Source organism: Mytilus californianus, unplaced genomic scaffold, assembly GCF_021869535.1.
Source record: "Mytilus californianus isolate M0D057914Y unplaced genomic scaffold, xbMytCali1.0.p SCAF_46, whole genome shotgun sequence".
NCBI lineage: Eukaryota > Metazoa > Mollusca > Bivalvia > Mytilida > Mytilidae > Mytilus > Mytilus californianus.
This window is the reverse complement of record NW_026262697.1, coordinates 974,659-996,788: the sequence shown is the minus strand read 5'-3', so window position 1 is coordinate 996,788 and position 22,130 is coordinate 974,659. Positions and strand designations below refer to the sequence as shown.

General features: G+C 32.8%; 1 protein-coding gene across 4 annotated transcripts in view; it reads left to right on the top strand.

Annotated features, from left to right (window-relative positions):
• Nucleotides 1-22,130, top strand: part of LOC127700010 (serine/threonine-protein kinase SMG1-like) — a 182,357-nt gene that overhangs the window by 138,918 nt on the left and 21,309 nt on the right. For 2 of the 4 annotated variants that reach the window (XM_052203441.1, XM_052203440.1), the window contains exons 50-68: nucleotides 445-618; nucleotides 1,480-1,579; nucleotides 2,372-2,512; nucleotides 3,775-3,879; nucleotides 4,093-4,178; nucleotides 4,923-5,058; nucleotides 5,554-5,647; nucleotides 6,094-6,192; nucleotides 7,408-7,601; nucleotides 8,442-8,627; nucleotides 9,278-9,514; nucleotides 10,806-10,923; nucleotides 11,314-11,396; nucleotides 13,032-13,282; nucleotides 14,212-14,377; nucleotides 16,533-16,709; nucleotides 18,817-18,941; nucleotides 20,027-20,105; nucleotides 21,627-21,749. In XM_052203441.1, the coding sequence (XP_052059401.1) occupies nucleotides 445-618; nucleotides 1,480-1,579; nucleotides 2,372-2,512; nucleotides 3,775-3,879; nucleotides 4,093-4,178; nucleotides 4,923-5,058; nucleotides 5,554-5,647; nucleotides 6,094-6,192; nucleotides 7,408-7,601; nucleotides 8,442-8,627; nucleotides 9,278-9,514; nucleotides 10,806-10,923; nucleotides 11,314-11,396; nucleotides 13,032-13,282; nucleotides 14,212-14,377; nucleotides 16,533-16,709; nucleotides 18,817-18,941; nucleotides 20,027-20,105; nucleotides 21,627-21,749 (2,674 nt within the window). Of the gene's footprint in view, nucleotides 1-444; nucleotides 619-1,479; nucleotides 1,580-2,371; nucleotides 2,513-3,774; nucleotides 3,880-4,092; nucleotides 4,179-4,922; nucleotides 5,059-5,553; nucleotides 5,648-6,093; nucleotides 6,193-7,407; nucleotides 7,602-8,441; nucleotides 8,628-9,277; nucleotides 9,515-10,805; nucleotides 10,924-11,313; nucleotides 11,397-12,305; nucleotides 12,349-13,031; nucleotides 13,283-14,211; nucleotides 14,378-15,950; nucleotides 16,072-16,532; nucleotides 16,710-18,816; nucleotides 18,942-20,026; nucleotides 20,106-21,626; nucleotides 21,750-22,130 lie in introns of those variants that run through there. The other 2 variants (XM_052203442.1, XM_052203444.1) reach the window with 2 other exon arrangements.

The following is a 22,130-nucleotide window of genomic DNA, read 5'->3' as shown; positions in this document are numbered from 1 at the left end:
GTCAGATAAGTTACAATGGTTGTGTGAGGTGTGGGTCAGTTTAATACCAAAATGTCAGATAAGTTAGGTCAGTTCAATGTTAGCATGTGAGAAGATTATTATACCCTTATGTCAGATAAGTTACAATGGTTGTGTTAGGTATTAATCAGTTTAATATTATATAGCATGTGAGAATTGAAGGTGCTTACTCTTTATTCCTTTTTGGTCCTATAACTTATTCAGTACTAATGTCATCCTTTGCTTTCCTTGACTTTGAGTGGTCCTGATGATTGTAAATCCAGAAAACTCCTCCAGAGGTATAACATTTATAAAGTCTTATTTTCATTTTTTTTTAAACCATAATGTCCGATAAGTAACAATCGTTGTAATAAATAAAAAAAATATGTGTCAGTGTTGACCTATCTTATGTCAATATTGGGTTCAGAACATTTTTTTTAATTACAGGGATGATGTATCAAAAGCTCTGCCCAAACTAAAGGAACAGATACAGAATTGGTTAGGAATAGCTGACTCTTACTATACACAACTGAACAATGTACATAACATGAGGGACTTGAAATCACTGATTGCTGACTGCCTTACAGACCCAGATCATCAGCTTTATACACTGAAAGAAAGGTAAAATGTATAGTTTGAGCCATATAAAATCTGTGATGGATTGGGATCTTGAATATGTGATTTCATCATGCCCACTAGACCTTTAACAGATGGGACTTAAATCCTTTGGCCCTATTAATCCATGGACATCAGCTCTGTGATTCCATCTTGCCCACTTATGCTTTTAACAGAGGGGTTTTACATCTTTGAATGTAAGGCTTTTAACAGAGGGGTTTTACATCTTTGAATGTAAGAAGTTTTATGTGAAAGTAAAAAGTACCATAAATATGTAAAAGTTCTATTTGTAAATAAATGTACCATATGTAAGTCAAAAGTTCAATGTGTTAAAAAAAGTATCATGTGTATGTAAAAGTTCTATTTGTAAATAAAAATTACCATATGTAAGTAAAAAGTTCAATGTGTTAAAAAAAGGTTCCATATGTATGTAAGAAGTTATATGTGAAAATAAAAAGTACCATGCATATGTAAAAGTTTTAGTTGTAAGTGAAAATGTTTTACATGTAAGTAAAAAGTACCATATGTATGTAAAAGTTATATTTGTAAGTAAAAATAAAATACCAATTGTATGTAAAAGTAAAAAGTACCATGTGTATATAAACACAATAAAAAGGTCTGTCATAAGTTAAAAGTTCTATTTGTAAATAAAAAGTACTTTGTGTATGTAAAAAGTTCTGTGTAAGTAAAAAGTACCATGTGTTTGTAAAAGTTCTATTTATAGGTAAAAAGTACCATGTGTTTGTAAAAGTTCTATTTATAGGTAAAAAGTACCATGTGTTTGTAAAAGTTCTATTTATAGGTAAAAAGTACCATGCTATAAAGGAAAAAAAATTGATGTTTGATATATATATTGTTTTGATATAGGTATGAAGACTACGCTGTGGTGAAAACAACCAGAGACAGTGTACAAGAAGTCATACAGGAGAAAATTAATGAATTCAGTCACTGGCAGAAACTACACAAGGTTTGATTATGGTTGATTTGTAGAGTAGTAGGATCATTCAAGCTGAAAACAATAAAAAAACCTTCAAAATATAAGAATCTATATTGCTCTAGATTGAAACTGCAACAATTTTCACTTTTGTTGTTTTTGAGTCATAGTCCTTGATTGATTGGGAAATTGCACTATATGTTGTTTTTTGCAATGACTTGAGAAACTTTTAATCAATATTATTTTTCAAATTTTGATATGTTGTTTCTCATTACAACATGGAGGTCAAGTTTAGAAGATTTTGCAGGCATTATGACCCTTTATTGCTTTAGCAATTACATTAATAAGAACTGGTTTGCTGCAATTCTGACAAGCATTTATTAAACTTTTGATGTACAATATTGACACCTGTCAGTTATTGTAGACTCAATGTTGACTCTTGATGTCATTTTGGTTTGCCTGAGTTGCTAGATTGCTGCCTCGTTGACATACTTCTATTTGCAAATATTTGCCAATTTAAAAAAAAATAAAATTCTGATTGCAATTTTCTCATTGCGTTAATTAAATTTGAGGATAACACCTCTAAAATTTTCAGGGTTACTTCCTAATGGAGAAGTATTCAGATTTTCGTGAATACAGTAGATTAAGTATTGTAGTTTGATAATTTGAATGTTTCACCTTGAGGTCCACCTTGAAATTTACTTGATCATTTGTTGGTTTTCTAAAATACAATTGACTATCTTTCTAGCATTGAAATATTTTGGATACAGAAACTTGATATAACTTTATACATTTTGTGGCAATGTATTGTACTTACTTTTGCAGCATGTGATTGAACGAATTCAAGGATCTTCCTTTCAGAAGATGTGTGCAGAGTTTGCCACCAATCTAAATATTGGTCCACCAAGCTTTGCTGCTGCCACAGAATTTCTTCAAGGTGCAGGTCAAGGTCAAATTGTTCAACAGGTTAGTATTGAGTGACAGTGTGAATTATTGGTTGGAATAACCTTTCAGTCATTTAGCGCAACAAGGTCAGATTTGAAAAGAAGTTTAAAGATTTCATTACTAAAAACATTATTTGCCATCAAAGCACTTTTAGATCAGTGGGTTCTGAAAAATATAAACCTAATAATAAAGTTTATTGAAAATGTGTAAAATATATTTGCAATCTGAAGTATTCAAGATCCTGAAATTTAGTAAAATCTAAATACATTTCTTTTTGCTGTAAAGACACATGCATAGAGAAGACAGTTTCAATACCTCGAATTCAAGTCATTTTACTAATACAGAATGTTGAGACTTTTAAAAACATAATCTGTAAATGTTCACTACCTGACAAACACAATATAAGTGTCCACTATAGACTGACCAGGACCTCACAAACACAATATGAGTGTTCACTTACTTTACAATTCCATTTATAATATATAGACTGACCAGGACCTGACAAACACAATATAAGTGTCCACTTACGTTGCAATTCCATTTATAATATATAGACTGACCAGGACCTCACAAACACAATATAAGTGTCCACTTACTTTACAATTCCATTTATAGTATATAGACTGACTAATGACAGGTATTTTCTCATTTCAACTGATTCTGAACAGTTTAATAAGCTTTTGATTTAGCAGACATTGATTTAAATTTAGGAATGTTATTTCTTGACAAATCTATTAGGAATATTATATTTTATCCAGTTCACCCTATTTATACAGATATTGATCTCGACTTGATTGTAAAAAAAATAAATTTTTTTATGCCCACGTCTTGGCTGAGGGGGCATTACATCCTGGCTGAGGGGGCATTAAGTGTTATCCTTGTTAGTACGATCGTCCGAAAATAAGTTTCCATTCTATAACTTAGTTTGCTTCAACCAAATGTTGTGAAACTTATACACATTGCTTATTACCACTAAACACAGATCAAGTTTGAATTTGGGTAGCGTCACTTTTATCATTCTTAAATTATGTCCTTTTATAATGTTATATGCAATCAAGGGCATCATCTGTGTCCCATGGACACATTCTCTGGGACACATTCTCCATTCATTTTAATTCACAACAAGCCTAACATTTTTGATTTAAAGAAAAATAATTGTGCTAGGATCAATGTACTTGTATATCAGTGGAGTTGTGGTTATAGAAATATTTCATCAGTTTACATTGAAAACTTCAGTCATCATACATTTATGGTGTTAGTGATTTTCATTCTCATTATTTCAGTGTGAACAATTAGAAGCAGAGATGTCAAGTCACTTGACTGTACAAAGGTCAAATTTACACCATGCCATAGACGTTCTGCATACTTATGCTGCAATAGTTTCACAGGTAAGCACAAATAAGATGTGGTATGATTGTACACAAAGAATGTTACACATTATTGCATAATTCACTGTATTTATTAAATCTACATGTGTACCACTCCATAGAAAACAGTAACAAGCCATGTTTTTTTTTGTCCATACTGAAATATTATGTTACAGGGGCAGACACACCTCTGTATCCACACTTTATAAATGTTTGTTTTTATATATTTTGTAGTTTGGTACAACCTTTGCTGACCAGAACAGGACATATCATTACTTATGTTTTCTACAGGAAGTGGTCTGTGATTTTACATCTGAAAGGTAGGTTATGAAATCAGTGTGTATAGTATTCTTGCAAGGGAAATTCTTTCAAAAAATGTCTTGTTTTTAAAATATGCATTTGTTCTTTTGGAAGAGAAACATTTTTGGTAAAACATTGTTTCAGAAAAATATTCAGGAGAGGCAGATGGCAATTTGAGATTAACAAGTAGAAAGTTCACAGCAGCTATAGATGAACCAACATTTGGGTTTTCAGGAAATTCAATGCAGTTTCAGGATATAATCTAATTAATTACTATGGATACAATGTTATATTAAGTTTTTAAGTTATTGATTGAATCTCTATTGTCACTGGCTAGTTGAATAGCTATACTGCAGTCATCCTCTTTCCTTATGTGAGTGCAATACAACTTAGTGCAGTGAGGTCAAACTTATTCGCCCATGCCCAATCAAGCTATTTATTCTTATTATATACTCAGATATTAAGTCTTATGTGCATTAGCATTCTTATCAAGACAATCATTTTATTAAAAATAACACAAAATGCCAAAGTAGTGCATCCTGGAGGAATACATTTGTTGTACTGTCAATAAAAAGATAAAGGGAGTTAACTCGATTTAAAATATTACCCCTTAATGTTTCCTTCTTTAATACAATGCAACATGGAATTATATATATACAGTGAAAAATTAACTAAATATATAATATGAAGATATAGTAAGTTTAAACCTACAAAAATAATTACTGTTATATATATATATATATATATATATATGTTTGTTGCAGGTGCCATACCATAGTGAATCAATTTCATGAACTTTATGGCAACCAAAATGTCTCACCAATGAAAGCACAGTTAATTCTAAACACTGAGGCCAAGCTACAGGGGATAATAGCTGATTTGAATGGCAGATTAATTAAGGTACACATACACTATGTACTTATCTTAGAGGCTAGTTTTTGTCAATACCAAATGAAACTTATCACCAGATATTGACTTGCCATTAGCGACTCAACAGATGCCAATAATAGAACAGGATCTGCCTACCATTCCACAGCACCTGAGTTCTCCTCACTTAAGACAGGCACATAATAATGTTTGTTTAAAAAAATTAAAACCATTTTAAAATCATGTCAAGACTTAGTTTGGTAGGTACAATGATTATAAAATTTAGACTATCAAGTTTGATAAATACAATGATTATAAACCTTAGACTATCAAAAAAAAAATTCATTTGGTTGTCTTTCTTAAATTGTATAAAATTTTAGGGATACTTAATTATTGTATCTCACTCCAAAAAAAATATATGTTTTATAGCAACGAATTATTTAAAACAATAAGTTAGTAATTTCTATTTTTCTTTTTCTAATTTGCTGTACTATGACTCATACAATAATATATGTAATTATATTGCAGCTTCTAGAGAGGAGAAACCAAGATCCTGCTGAGCTCCCTTTGTTAGAACATCAGATTAAGGAAAATGACAAGGCTATACAGATATTTGTTCAAGGTAAGAACCATGTCCTAGCTTAGCTCCCTTTGTTAGAACATCAGATTAAGGAAAATGACAAGGCTGTACAGATATTTGTTCAAGGTAAGAACCATGTCCTAGCTTAGCTACCTTTGTTAGAACATCAGATTAAGGAAAATGACAAGGCTATACAGATATTTGTTCAAGGTAAGAACCATGTCCTAGCTTAGCTACCTTTGTTAGAACATCAGATTAAAGAAAATGGCAAGGCTATACAAATATTTGTTCAAGGTAAGAACCATGTCCTTGCTTAGCTCCCTTTGTTAGAATATCAGATTAAAGAAAATGAACAAATCTATCAATATTTGCAGAGAGACGATTATTTGAAGTAAATTTCCCCATATTTTCCCTTTTTGTAGATGGTTTGATTATATCAGATAACATGTATCAGTAAATATTTTCTGAGAATACATTTATTTTTACAGAAAATGGTGTGTGTGGAGTCACTAGTTTGACAGCATGGATTATTTCTGCTTTATGTTCCCTCAATAAAAGATACAGTCAAATGGAGGCTGCTGCTGCAGGTAATTTTTATGTTTGATAGAAGAGGGAGGGATGTAGAAATGGAGTGTGATGTAAACAGATAAATGGCATTGGTTATATTTGCTTTGTTTTCTTACAATAAAAGAAAGTCAAATCGGCTACAGATTTTAATAGGATGTCCGAGGGTTTAACAGTTTGATGGCATCAGTTTTAACTGAACCAACCTTCTATTCATGACTTTGTTATAATGTGTTTGTGGAGTTACCTGTTGGGTTGCATGGATTATTTATGATAGGTACTGTGCTTACTTCATATTAGGTGAAATGTTCTGAATCATAAATTATGGTAGAAATTAAAGATGATGTTTGGTATGCATCAGTGAGTAACAATCTGACCGCACAAATAATTAACAGACATCCTATAATACAGTTGAACCACGATAAGTCAAAGGCGGAGGGACCTAACATAACAATTAACTCCTCCAAGGTTAGACTGAGTTTGTGATTTCATCATGTACCAATGTTATACCTTGTGTTGTGTATCCCAATTCATAGACAGCACATGCAGTATTAAAAAAAATATTTATTTCATAAGAAACGAAACGGAATAGACAATCTGATGTTTACAATGATAACGCAATATAAAATAAGAAAGTACTTGTGAAATGAAACAAGTCATTACAGATGTATAATTTTATTTTCTCCTTAGCTGCTATCTGCTAAGCTCAAGTCTTAACCCTTTAACAAAAGTTTGATTAGTTTAATTATAAGTTTCATTATTCATTAGTCTTTTTTGAATTTCTCTATTAATTGGTTTCGTAAGTATCTCAGGTAAAATGTGTTCAACAAAAATAACTTTCAGTGTGGTCAAACATCAAAGTTGTGGACAAACAATAAATGTAACATGCCAATCTGATTGTTATATATGACAAATTGATTGACCTAGAACTAATATTGATTGATTGGTGTTTAACGACACTTTCAACACTTATTTTGATACACAATGAAAACTTTAATATTCTATTCCTTATTTTGAACTGGAATAGTTTTTTACATTCCCAAATTTCTTTTACTTCGAATTATACTCGAGTTAACCGAGATTTTAAATCAAGCAAGTTCAACTCATCAGAATTAGAAATGCCGTGAAGAAACAGGAATTCTACCAGGACAAAATACCACACTTTATCTTAGTTTTCGATTAGACTGTAATTCAATGAATTGGGTTAAAAGAATGACCTAATTGTGTATATTTGCCAGGTGCTGGAGATAGACTGATGGACTTAACCTCAAGGGATGGAGACTGGTTTTTGGATGAACTATGTAGTATGAGTAGTAATGTGATGCATTTTATAGAAACCCTTATGGCCAACACGTTGGTACAAGAACTGGTCCATTTCTCTTCTCTTCACAGGGCATTGATGGCCACACATAATGTTTACATTGCTCTGCAGGTTAGTTTTATTATTGAACTATTATTTTATCAACAAAATTTACCTACACCTTTTTATGCAGTGTCTTTTTACATTCATTTGTCACCAATTTCATAAACAACCAATTAATTTAATCTTCTTAAATAGTAGGTATAAAATGTTGACCCTATTTCATATTAGGATTTATATGGTTATTATCACACAATGAAAAAAAATTAACATTAATTTTTAATAAATTTCATCTTATTCTGAATTCACTGAAAAGGGACCAATTTCTATTGATTGGAAAACATCAACAAAATGAGCTTTGATCATTGATATAACAAATAACATATCTTTTTTGAATATTTAGTTTCTCAAACAGTCAGCTCTATCTAAAAATAAGGACATTTGGTATGATTGACAATGAGACATCTGTCAACTAAACTAGATAACTAGATAACATATAAATTTGGGTTGGTCAGGCGACTTGAAACACACCTATTTTTTTTTGTAAAGATAAGAAAAGGGCAGAAACATTGTAAAAAAGTTTATAAAGTTTAAAAATGGGTTCTTTTAGTTATAGATTTAAAATAACAGTCTTGTTTTTGAAGATTTGTAGGGTGAAATCATTTTGCAACCATCAAATCACCAATTGAGGCCCACAAATCTTCAAATGTATTACTATTTTGTATCTGTTTACTCCAAAAAATCAATTAGGTATATTCAAACAATCAAGTGATAACCACATATCATCAAATACATTACTGTCATTTCATGAGCAAACTACAAGACAATTATTTATAACGAAGTTAGTTTCTGATGTCCAAGTAATTAACAAATATTTCTAAGTTACTTTAGAAGTGATTATATTATTTACAGGAACTGAATGTCAATTTCCGATCCATCATCCTCCCAGAAGCTCTGAAGGCAATTCAAGCCCAAGAACCCACAGTTTGTTTGGCTTTGGAAGAGATAGAGAAATTGTTCTCAGATATGACCCACCCCCTAGACACCATCGTGTCTCAGTTAGAAGTTCTACATAGGAATGCTATCATGGGTATAGAGGTAGGTAACAAGTTCGGGGTGGGGGGTTACATAATTTATTCTTGGACATGGCCCATCTTTTAGACACCATTGTGTCTCAGTTAGAAGTTCTACATAGGAATGCTATCATGGGTATAGAGGTAGATAACAAGTTCAGGAGGGAAAAAGACATGACCCATCCTTTAGACACCATTGTGTCTCATTTAGTTATGCAATCATGGGGATAGTGGTCGGTAACAGGGGGAGGATAGAGAAACATCGGGTTATAGAATGGAACATTAAGTAGACATAACTCATTCTCATGACACCATCAAATCAGAGCAAGACCTTTTGGTCATAAAAATTTCAAGCAAGATTATCATACTCAGACTCAGAAATCAACCAATCAGAATACTGGATTTGGTGTTATTGAGCACAAATGTCGTACTCAGATTACTGAGTAAAGTTTTATGATCGAGAACCTAGAAGTTCTAAATCAGTGTTATTACTATGTGACTACTCTAATTATTAGAGTAGTCACATGACTTGTAAGATTAGTAGTTATTTGATATGTTAGGTTTTGATAGTGTATTGCCTGTTTATTTATGTAAGGTATTAACAGATTTACATAATGTACAGTAATGTGACATTTTTTCATAATTTAACCAGATTAAAAAATGCATCATTTACAGAATGATAACTTGGAAATGATGACAGTAGTGAAACGTATGCAGATACAATACCAAGATTTACTACAGGGACGTGACTCCTCCGAGTTATCACCAGGGCAGATGTTACTCATGGGATTTGATGGTTTGTTTACTCGACTGGAGGATGAGTTTACAGATTTGATGGAAGCCATTGATGGTCTTCAGGTTCCTGATGTTTGGAGAAAGGTGGACGCTGTCAGGGAAGGCAAGTCCATGCAGGTGAGAAAACCAGCTTTCAATTACTCGTATTGAATGTTGTATAGACTATTTGTAGAGAATAATACAAATACCATTACTGTTATCATAGTGGGAATGTGCTGATGAAAGCATTTTTATACGCCCGTCAATTTTTGACGGGACGTATTATGGTATACAAGTGTCCGTCTGTTTGTCTGTCCGTCTGTCTGTCCGGCGTAAACATGTCGCACCGTAACTTGAGAATGACTTATCCAAATTTCATGAAACTTAACATAGTTGTTTCTTATGATGGTCAAACGATCTGTATACTTTTTGGTGAAAATAAGATTAAAACTTTTTGAGTTACGGGACTTAGTAACTAAAACAGGTGTGTGTTTTTTTTCACATGTCGCGCCGTATCTCAAAAACAATTTATGATTATTGCTTAAAACTTTACACACTTCTTAGTTATATTAATCTTAAGATCTGTATACTTTTTGGTGATGATTCAAAATTTTATTTTAGAGATATTGAGTATTTTGCTAAAAAAGGGGGAGGGGTTTTTCACATGTCGCGCCATATCTCAAAAACAGTTTATGATTATTGCTTAAAACTTTACACACTTCTTAGTTATATTAACCTTAAAATCTGTATACTTTTTGGTGATGATTCAAAATTTTATTTTTGAGTTATTGAGTATTTTGTAAAAAAAAGGGGGAGGGGTTTTTCACATGTCGCGCCGTATCTCAAAAACGATTAATGATTATTGCTTAAAATTTTACACACTTCTTAGTTATATTAATCTAAAGATCAGTATACTTTTTGGTTTTGATTCAAAATTTTATTTTAGAGATATTGAGTTTTTTGTAAAAAAAAAAGGGGGTTTTCGCATGTCACGCCGTATGTCAGAAACTATTTATGCTTATGGCATAAAAATTCACACACAAGAGGACGGGCGTATCATGCGCTCATGGCGCAGCTGTTTATTCATTACATTGAATAGTAGCTTAAAATAAAAGTAAACTATCATTAATTCAGCTATTTTACCTCCAGAGTATAGGGTACAGGGAACCATATGTCCAAATTGATATAAACAACAATCCCCTAAAGTTAAGAGTCCAGCCCGGTATAGGGGAACACGTCCAAATTAAGATAAACTCAACAAACCCTATAAGACCAGGGTCATGCTGTGAACAGTTGAACACATGTCCAAATTCATATAAGCAATGATATCGTGAAAGAAAAATAATTCTCAAAAAAGAGATTTTAATTTATTGTTTTTCAAGATTTAGTAAACTAGCACTAACATACCATGTTTTATTTGATATTGTAGCTCTCTTCGTTTACCAGTAACACTAGAGGATATCTTTCAAGTCTATTCTTCATCAAACGTCTACAGACCATGCAGATGTTTTTTCACATGTGTACACAGTTTGCTGCAAACTTACAAGGTAAATGATTTCTGGTTTCAGAAGTACTTTTCTCTCAGTATGTTCTTCAATATAATGTACAATTTATTATTAGTTTGATGGTGTGTAGAATGTATCTTGTAAAAACATTGCAGTCATATTCAGTTTAATTAGGAATGTTAACTACTTTACACATGTGAATGTATACCAGGCTCAGCACACCTTTTATTACCATCACAATTCATGTTGAGGGGACAGTATGAATGATATGTGTATGTATACAGTCATGGAGTTTTTATTCTGTACTAATGGTTTAATTACTTCATGGAGTATACCAGGCTCAGTACATTTTATAGAATCATTACAACAACAACTTGTTGGGGGCAGGGGTTTAATTTTTTTCAGTATGTATCATTGATTTTTTATTTGCAGGAATGGAAGGAGGGAACTGTTATGATGATGACCAGTTAGCTAGACCTGTAAAACGATTTATAGCTGAATATGTCCGGAAACAGGTAAAATATAAATGTTGAAAATTAATAACTTCCCATATTCATAGTTCTATCTCAAGTCAGGAACCTCTTCTTTGTTATATTGTGAATTAACTATGAATGGCATTTTCTGTGAAACACTTGAGCAGAAAATGCATCTTCAGTGAATGGCATCTTTGGTTAAAACACTTGAATATGAACATCATCTTTGGTGAGACATATGGACATAAAAAGCATCTTCTGTGAAATACTTGAACATAAACAGCATAAGTACTATAAGCAATAGGTCAACTATATTTGGTGTATAGAATGATTGTAAGGTGTACATGTCTGTCTAGCCGGTATTATCCTACCTTGACCTCATTTCATGGTTCATTGGTCAATGTTAAGTTTTTGTGTTTTGGTTTGTTTTTCAAATACTAATAGCAATAGGTCAACTATATTTGGTGTATAGAATGATTGTAAGGTGTATTTGTCTGTCTGGTAGGTATCATCTGACCCTGACCTAATTTTCATGGTTCATTGGTCAATGTTAAGTTTTTGTGTTTTGGTCTGTTTTTTAATTACCATAAGCAAAAGGTCAACTATATTTGGTGTATGGAATAATTGTAAGGTGTACAGACAGGATTTATCTGACCTTGACCTTATTGTCATGGATCTTAAAAATTGTTAAGTTTATGTGATACTTGTAGTAAAACATTTATCTCTAAGGCTTTCAATATAAAATCAATTTTCAGTAAAGCAGTTGAGACATTTAAGCATGTGCACTCTTGTTTATTTGTTGTATGATGATGAAAGTTAGATCATCTTGTTTTGGTTGAAAGAACATCTTCAAAGAAACTTCTTTAAAAGAAAGATTGTTGCTGATTGTTATCTTTCTGTTTCAGGTGATTGGCTTCCCTTCACAGATCTGATGTTATCTTTCTGTTTCAGGTGATTGGCTTCCCTTCACAGATCTGATGGTTATCTTTCTGTTTCAGTTGATTGGATTCCCTTCACAGATCTTAGGCTACATGTTATGTTATCTTTTATGTGATTGGCTTCCCTTCACAGATCAGATTGTTATCTTTCAGGTGATTGGCTTCCCTTCACAGATCTGATTGTTATCTTTCTGTTTCAGGTGATTGGCTTCCCTTCACAGATCTTTGGCTACATGTTATGTTATCTTTCAGGTGATTGGCTTCCCTTCACAGATCTTAGGCTACATGTTATGTTATCTTTCAGGTGATTGGCTTCCCTTCACAGATCTGATTGTTATCTTTCAGGTGATTGGCTTCCCTTCACAGATCTTAGGCTACATGTTATGTTATCTTTCAGGTGATTGGCTTCCCTTCACAGATCTTAGGCTACATGTTATGTTATCTTTCAGGTGATTGGCTTCCCTTTACAGATCTGATTGTTATCTTTCAGGTGATTGGCTTCCCTTCACAGATCTTTGGCTACATGTTATGTTATCTTTCAGGTGATTGGCTTCCCTTCACAGATCTTAGGCTACATGTTATGTTATCTTTCAGCCCTTCACAGATCTTAGGCTACATGTTATGTTATCTTTCAGGTGATTGGCTTCCCTTCACAGATCTTAGGCTACATGTTATGTTATCTTTCAGGTGATTGGCTTCCCTTCACAGATCTTAGGCTACATGTTATGTTATCTTTCAGGTGATTGGCTTCCCTTCACAGATCTTAGGCTATATGTTATGTGTATTTGTTGATGCCTTAGGAGTGGATGTTACTGCAGAGATAGAAACCAAGGACATTGGAGCTGAATCTAAAGTACCGTTAGAAGATTTACGTAAAAAAGCAGTAGATGTGTGCCTAAGAAACGGACAATTTCAACACATGCATTTTACACAAGCTAGTACATTATCAAGTTCACTTGATTCTGCATGGAGGAGACATGATTTAGCTAGGTAATTTACTGTAAGGTTAAATTCATTTTGAAATTAATTGTCTGTTCCTGGAGGAAGAATGTCATAACACATGTTATTACCATAATTTATAATCTTGCTAAACATCTGAGCAGAACTATAGCTGAAGAGTGCTTATTTTGGGATACTAACTTCTTGTGGTCTCATTGCACAACTAAAGATAGATTGAATCATACAGTAACATGTCCTAAATATAGTCATTATATCTTCTCTTCAATAAAGGGGGATAATAGCTTCTGATTCTGGTCCCGCTCATACAACCTTGTCTGGGCCAACTCTTTTATCTCTTTTCACTTGCATATGATATTTGGCATGAAGGTGTGTCACATATTATCTTCACCTCAAGATCATAATTCTTGATTTTTTACAAATTTTCTTGTCAGAAAATCTTTTTTATTCTTTAACATAAGCTATTGATATTTGGAACATGGTTGCATTACCTCAAGACAGTGTACCACATACCATGGAAGATGACCTTGACCTCTGACCTTCAAGGTCAAATAAGTGATTTTTATGAAGTAGAGACATACATTTTAGTTCAATTAAACAGTTCCAACAAGTTATAATTGATATACAATACATTTGTCCAAAAGTTACCTCCCTTGAAAAAACACAAATATTAAGTCATATACATGTTTTCCTTAAATTAAATATGTATTTGATAATAAACTGAAATGCAAGTGACAATTATAAATGCCCAGTTATGTCATAATTAATGTTAATTTCATAAAAATTAAAAAAAAAACAAATTCAAGATGGAAACACCCATAGATCATATGTATTTTCTTTACTCACTAAAAGTTGACATTAATTTGTTCTTGTCACTTGATGTTTTCAAATCTGTTTTGACTGCAGAAAATAAAACCTGTTGCTTTGGCAATGTGAAAAAAACGAAATCTTTAATGTTCCAGGAGATTGGACTCCAACATGGAGCTGATGAAGTCCAGCTTACATAGAGCTCAGTTACAGTTAGCCAGACTTCAATGGTTACATGAAGACGTGTTTGTACAGTCTGGTCGACACCTCAATCAGATGGGCATGCAAAATAGATCTACAATTATGTCTGAGATGAGAAAGGTAAGTCACACCTCCGTGAATGTATATACTGATTCATCAGTCTTTTGTATGGTTATGTTAAACCTCAATCAGATGGGCATGCAAAATAGTTCTATTGTTATGTCTGAGATTAGAAAGATATTGTTATACAGCAACATTTATTGTAAAGTTTTCCTACAGTGATTTAATGAATACCTTTTGTAATTCATCTGAACATAAAAATGAAAACACAGTATTCCGCAACGTTTATTTTCACATCCGGCAAACAAAGGTACTTTTTTTTAAGGGGGAGGGGGGAATATAGGAATCACCTTTTCGGTTCTTCTGTCCATGTGCTCTGGAAGTGCAGATTAGTTTGAACAGCTGGTTGAATATTGATTTAACTTTACAGAGTAGGTGATCTCTAAAATTGTGCATACAGGACTATAACCCAGCTCCAATATGTTAAAGGGAAGATAATCTAAGGACAAGGTTCACTTTTACAGTAAATATATAGCCTCTAATTTCAACCATCATAAAATATTAAAAGAAATGATTTGGTCCTTAAAAGGATTTATTTTAAAAGCTTAATGCAAGGTAACAGAAAATTCTTCATAAAAGTACATTTTTTACTCCATAGTCCGCACATTTTGAAGATTTGGTCAAAACATGATGATTTTGTGCTTTTGTTTCAGTCCTAAAAACTTCAGGAATAACTTGGCTGCAAAATATCATCAAAAATCTTCTGGAATCAAAAGGTGCCAATGTTTATTTTGAATTCCTAGTAATAATAATTTTCTGGATCAGGGGTTGGGCCTATGCTAAAACTGTGATAAATTATGGAAAAAATGTACCAACTAAGGGGTCATGAACTTTGTACTTTACAATGGTATCTGCCAAATGAAGTATTCTCCATATTAAAAGAATTATGGGGCAGAGGTTTCCTTTTGTAAGTTAACTCACAGTTCTGGCTCACTTTGATTGATAGGGAGGAATAAAATACACGAGGTACAAAGAATTTAAAGTCAAAAAAGGACTCAAAATATTATTGTATTTTCAACCTAAACTGATCTGTAGGAGTATGATGGAAAAACTAAGGATATGGGGTATCCATCCATGACACGAAATCAGTACATGCACAGCAAAAAAAAAACCCACAAAAAGCAAAGGAGTATGGTCTATTTCTTTTTAACTCTATATGACAGGCCAATAATATTTGGTATCAATATTCAATGTAAAGAGTACATGTATGTTAGATAGTTTGTAATTGACTATCATCTCTATTTTTCATTCAAATAAAAAAATAGAATTAATTGTTCCTGTCAAATTAAATACAATAATTACATCATATGTAACTCATATCTTATGTAAAAATATAATGTAAAGTTTTTAGTGTTGTTGTTAGATTGAAATACAATGTATCGCACACACTTCAACAGCTGGAATATGTTATTCAATTACAGCAATAATGTACAAGTGTAATCCAACTCTTTATCAACAATAATCTATTAGAGTTGAGATAATAATCAGGACTTGTAACCATTCAGACTCATCATATACCAGTAGAGGGTTATATTACATAAAGTGGACCTTTATTTTATTTTTATATTATCAGAGTATGCAGAGCTTGTTAAGCCAGGGATCAGGACTGGGTACCTGCCAGACTCATTATATACCAGTAGAGGGTTATATTACATAAAGTGGACCTTTATTTTATTTTTATATTATCAGAGTATGCAGAGTTTGTTAAGCCAGGGATCAGGACTGGGTACCTGCCAGACTCATCATATACCAGTAGAGGGTTATATTACATAAAGTTGACCTTTATTTTATTTTTATATTATCAGAGTATGCAGAGCTTGTTAAGCCAGGGATCAGGACTGGGTACCTGCCAGACTAATCATGTACCAGTAGAGGGTAATATAACATAAAGTGAACCTTTATTTTATTTTATTATATTGTCAGAGTATGCAGAGCTTGTTCAGCCAGAAATCAGGACTAGGTACCTGCCAGACTCGTCAGATACCAGTAGAGGGTTATATTACATAAAGTGGACCTTTATTTTATTTTTTTATTATCAGAGTATGCAGAGCTTGTTCAGCCAGGAATCAGGACTGGGTACCTGCCAGACTCATCATATACCAGTAGAGGGTAATACTACATAAAGTGGACCTTTATTTTATTTTTATATTATCAGAGTATGCAGAGCTTGTTAAGCCAGGAATCAGGACTGGGTATCTGCCAGACTCACTACACACAGTTAGAGAGTAGTATTATACAAAGATTGAAGTGGGCAGCTGGAGCAAACCCCTCATTAAATCTTGTCTTGCAACAGTTTGAGGAATGTAGTGTCTACAGGAAACATGTCTTTGAGGTTTGTTTTTTCTTAGAATGTACATTGGATTATAAAATAACAGAAACAAAATAAGGATGAAGTCAAAACACTGAAATTTGCTAAATCTATCAGCTTTGACCTCATGATAAAGGAAATGCTCAAATGCAGCCAACTTTACTTAAATGTTTTGTAAAGCTGTTTAGCAAAGTGTTAGTGACAGGAAAAATCTCTGAAGTATGTGCCAAAGTAGTAATTTATCCAATCAATAAAAGTAGTCCAAGAGATGATCTTTAGATTTTTGATTTTAGAGGCATCACAATAGGTCGTTGTTTAGAGGCATCACAATAGTTTGTTGTATAGAGGCATCTTAATAGATTGTTTTATAGAGGCATCACAATAGGTATTGTTTAGAGGCATCACAATAGGTACTTGTATAGAGGCATCACAATAGGTAGTTGTATAGAGGCATCACAATAGGTAGTTGTATAGAGGCATCACAATAGGTAGTTGTATAGAGGCATCACAATAGGTAGTTGTATAGAGGCATCACAATAGGTAGTTGTTTAGAGGCATCACAATAGGTAGTTGTATAGAGGCATCACAGTAGGTAGTTGTATAGAGGCATCACAATAGGTACTTGTTTAAGAAAACAATTTTTTTAAATCCACAAAAGCAGATTATAACAGTTTAAGGCCTTTAAGAAATATAGTTGGTCCAGTCAGATTGGGAAAAAAAACAGTGATCACGTCTACTTGAAACCTTGACTGATTAATATACAAAGCAGGGAGAATAACATCTCTATGCCTGTTTTGTTGACTTTTAGAAAGAATTTGACAAGGTTTGGCACTTAGCCTTATTTTTCAAGTTGAGGAAGCTTGGTTGGCTTGAGAGATTTATTTTATAATGTAATTAAAGATATAAACCATATTACCTCTTTGTGTGTGAAACCACAGTATAACACATAAACTGAACATTTCCCCTCTGGTTTGGTGTCTGAGTCCTACTTTGTTTAAACTTTTTATAAATGATTAACCGGATATCTTTGATAGTAAATGTTGCTTTCAGTGGTGGGTCAATGATGTATTAGTTTGTGATTAGGTCAGTTTATGTGGAACCACTAGTGATGGGTCAGTGATGTATTAGTTTGTGATTAGGTCAGCATATGTGGAATCACTAGTGGTGGGTCAATGATATATTAGTTTCTGATTAGGTCAGAATATGTGGAACCACTAGTGGTGGGTCAATGATGTATTAGTTTGTGATTAGGTCAGTTTATGTGGAACCACTAGTGGTGGATCAATGATGTATTAGTTTGTGATTAGGTCAGCTTATGTGGAACCACTAGTGGTGGGTCAATGATGTATTAGTTTGTGATTAGGTCAGTATATGTGGAACCACTAGTGGTGGGTCAATGATGTATTAGTTTGTGGTTAGGTCAGTATATGTGGAACCACTAGTGGTGGGTCAATGATGTATTAGTTTGTGATTAGGTCAGTTTATGTGGAACCACTAGTGGTGGGTCAATGATGTATTAGTTTGTGATTAGGTCAGTATATGTGGAACCACTAGTGGTGGGTCAATGATGTATTAGTTTGTGATTAGGTCAGTTTATGTGGAACCACTAGTGGTAGGTCAATGATGTATTAGTTTGTGATTAGGTCAGTTTATGTGGAACCACTAGTGGTGGGTCAATGATATCTAGTATGCAGTTATACAGGATTATCTAGTTTCCTTGGCATCTCAAGTCATGGTCTATTGACTTTGAAACTTTTGTTAATGTTTTTGTTTATGTATGTTTGAGATGAACCAATAATGGTAATTCATTGATGATTGGTATAAAATTGTATTAGCCTTTGCTTGTCTCATTTTTCATAGATTGTATGGCCCAGCCCCCTCAGTCATGAATCATTCAGTTTTTGAATAGTTTACATGTTTGAGTATTGCCATGTTTATATGAACATTTTATACTATCAAAATTAGTCTTATGAACTGTGGGGCCAATTCTCTCCAAATAAGTTTCAATCAAGATGAGATCTTTTTTTTTTCTAAATATAAAGATTTAGTTATTAAAACATTTTGTAATCACATTTTGCGGGTATATCAGTATAGTTCACCAATCCAAATAAAAAATGTTGACTCTTTTTAGGAAGAGATGAAGTGTAGTACAGAAGTTGTTAGTTTGTGTCAAGGAATACTCCACCTCGAGGCCCTCAGGACAAGAACACCAGAGGCTGTAGCTTCTGATAGTAACTTTCTTACTCTTATAAACAGGTGAGTCATAATTTGTGTCAAGGAATACTCCATCTCAAGGCTCTCAGGACAAGAACACCAGAGGCTGTAGCTTCTGATAGTAACTTTCTTATTCTTATAAACAGGTGAGTCATAGTTTGTGTCATAGAATAGTCCACCTCAAGGCTCTCAGAACAAGGATGGCAGAGGCTGTAGCTTCTGATAGTAACTTTCTTACTCTTTATAAACAGGTGAGTCATAGTTTGTATCAGGGAATACTCCACCTCGAGGCTCTCAGAACAAGATGCCAGAGGCTGTAGCTTCTGTTACTAATTTTCTTACTCTTATAAACAGGTGAGCCATAGTTTGTATCTGGAAATATTCCACCTAGATATCGAATGAATTACTATTGAATACCAAAACAGATATCAAATGAAATGTTCACTACCAAAACAGATATCAAATGAAATGTTCACAACCAAGGTAGATAGCCAATGAAATGTTCACTTCCAAAATAGATATCCAATGAAATGTTCAATACCAAATTTGATATCAAATGAAATGTTCACTGCTGACCTATATATCGAATGAAATGTTCACTGCCAAATTTAGATATCCAATGAAAGGTTCAATACCAAAATTGATACTCTAGACTACATAAATAAAGTTATCTGATATGCTTACTTCTACTTCTCAATAGTAATATTTACATTATTGAAAATTGAATTCTTTTAACAAACAAAATAGTTCTGAGGAAAAAGTAAAACAACAAAAATACCAAACTCCAAGGGAAATTCAAAACGGAAAGTCCTTTATAATATGGCTAAATCAAAATCTCAATCACATTTAACGAATGGAAAACAACTGTCATATTCCTGACTTGGTACAGGCATTTCCTTATGTAGAAAATGGTAGCTTAAACCTGGTTTTATAGCTAGCTAAACCTCTCACTTGTATGACAGTCCCATTGAATTCCATTACATTGACAACAATGTGTGAGCAAAACAAACAGATATGATAGGTAAAAACGTCAAAAATGGGGATACAGCAGTCAACAGTCAATATAATCTTAATCACTATAAAAACAAATTCAACGGAGAAACTAACTTGTGTTGTTGTTTTTCCAGATGTATTGAAAGTTGTGTAATCACAGAATCTACACACAGTACAGTCACGGACCTGGAAATACTTCTGATGAATACTAAGGTACTTACAATACTTCTGATGAAAACTGAGGTTCTCACAATACTTCTGATGAAAACTGAGGTTCTCACAATACTTCTGATGAAAACAAAGGCACTCACAATACTTCTGATGAAAACTGAGGTTCTCACAATACTTCTGATGAATACTAAGGTACTTACAATACTTCTGATGAAAACTGAGGTTCTCACAATACTTCTGATGAAAACTGAGGTTCTCACAATACTTCTGATGAAAACTGAGGTTCTCACAATACTTCTGATGAATACTAAGGTACTTACAATACTTCTGATGAATACTAAGGTACTCACAATACTTCTGATGAAAACTAAGACACTCACAATACTTCTGATGAATACTGCGGTACTCACAATACTTCTGATGAAAACTGAGGTTCTCACAATACTTCTGATGAATACTAAGGTACTTACAATACTTCTGATGAATACTGAGGTACACACAATACTTCTGATGAAAACAAAGGCACTCACAATACTTCTGATGAATACTGATGTACTCACAATACTTCTGATGAATACTGATGTACTTACAATACTTCTGAACAATACTAAGGTACTCACAATACTTCTGATGAAAACTGAGGTTCTCACAATACTTCTGATGAAAACTGAGGTTCTCACAATACTTCTGATGAAAACTGAGGTACTCACAATACTTTTGATGAATACTGAGGTACTCACAATACTTCTGATGAATACTGAGGTACACACAATACTTCTGATGAAAACAAAGGCACTCACAATACTTCTGATGAATACTAAGGTACTCACAATACTTCTGATGAATACTTAGTAATTTACAATATTTCTGAACAATACTAAGGTACTCACAATACTTCTGATGAATACTGAGGTACACACAATACTTCTGATGAAAACAAAGGCACTCACAATACTTCTGATGAATACTGAGGTACTTACAATACTTCATTGCTTCTCAGATTATCCAGATACTCATTTTCCAAATGGTCAAGAATTTGGTTTTACAAGATCATATTAAGAATGTGGTGGTACAATTATATTAAACAAAAAATGTATAGACATGAATTAAAGAAAATCCGACATCTGTTGTTAAAGTATAAATGTAGCTCATTGTCATCCTAGTATGTTGTAAGTGTTATGCACATGCCTGAAAAGTCAATCATTATTAATATACCAAAATGAGCTTTTGATATACTTTCCTATATGCAAACTTGTTACTTGAGCGAGCAAAATATTGGTCCATGTGACCAAAGTTTTACTGAACTGTGTTTCGAAACCCAATCTTCTGGTGTAAAATATATATATGTATGGGTTTCTGACAAATGAAAACAATCCGAAATACATCATCTTTTGTAGGTTATTGTGACTTAAATCATGGTCATTAATATTTCTCTACATCAAAAATATTTAGTTGTGAAGTATCAAAATAACAATCTTTCTAAGTATTCAGACCTTATGCAAAAATTCACTAATCAGAAGATGGTAGGAATTATTTAAACATCTGAATATTGTATATTTTCAGCCACCAGGTGATAACAGAATTTCTCAGAGCTGGTTAGAAACCTGTACCATTGACATTGCAAGTGAAATAGATAAAATAAACCAGGAAAAAGCAGAACTAAAGAAAGAAATGGATATATCTAGGGTAATACAAATAGAAATGGATATATTTAGGGCAATAAAAATTAAAATGGATATATCTAGGGTAGTAGCAATAAAAATGGATATATCTAGGATTATACAAATAAAAATGGATTAATCAAGGGTAATAAAAATATAAATGGATATATCTAGGGTAGTAGCAATAAAAATGGATATATCTAGGATTATACAAATAAAAATGGATTAATCAAGGGTAATAAAAATATAAATGGATATATCTAGGATTATACAAATAAAAATGGATTAATCAAGGGTAAAAAAAATAAAAATGGATATATCTAGGATTATACAAATAAAAAATGGATATATTTAGGGTATGAAAAATAAAATGGATATATCTAGGGTAATACAAATAAAAATTGAT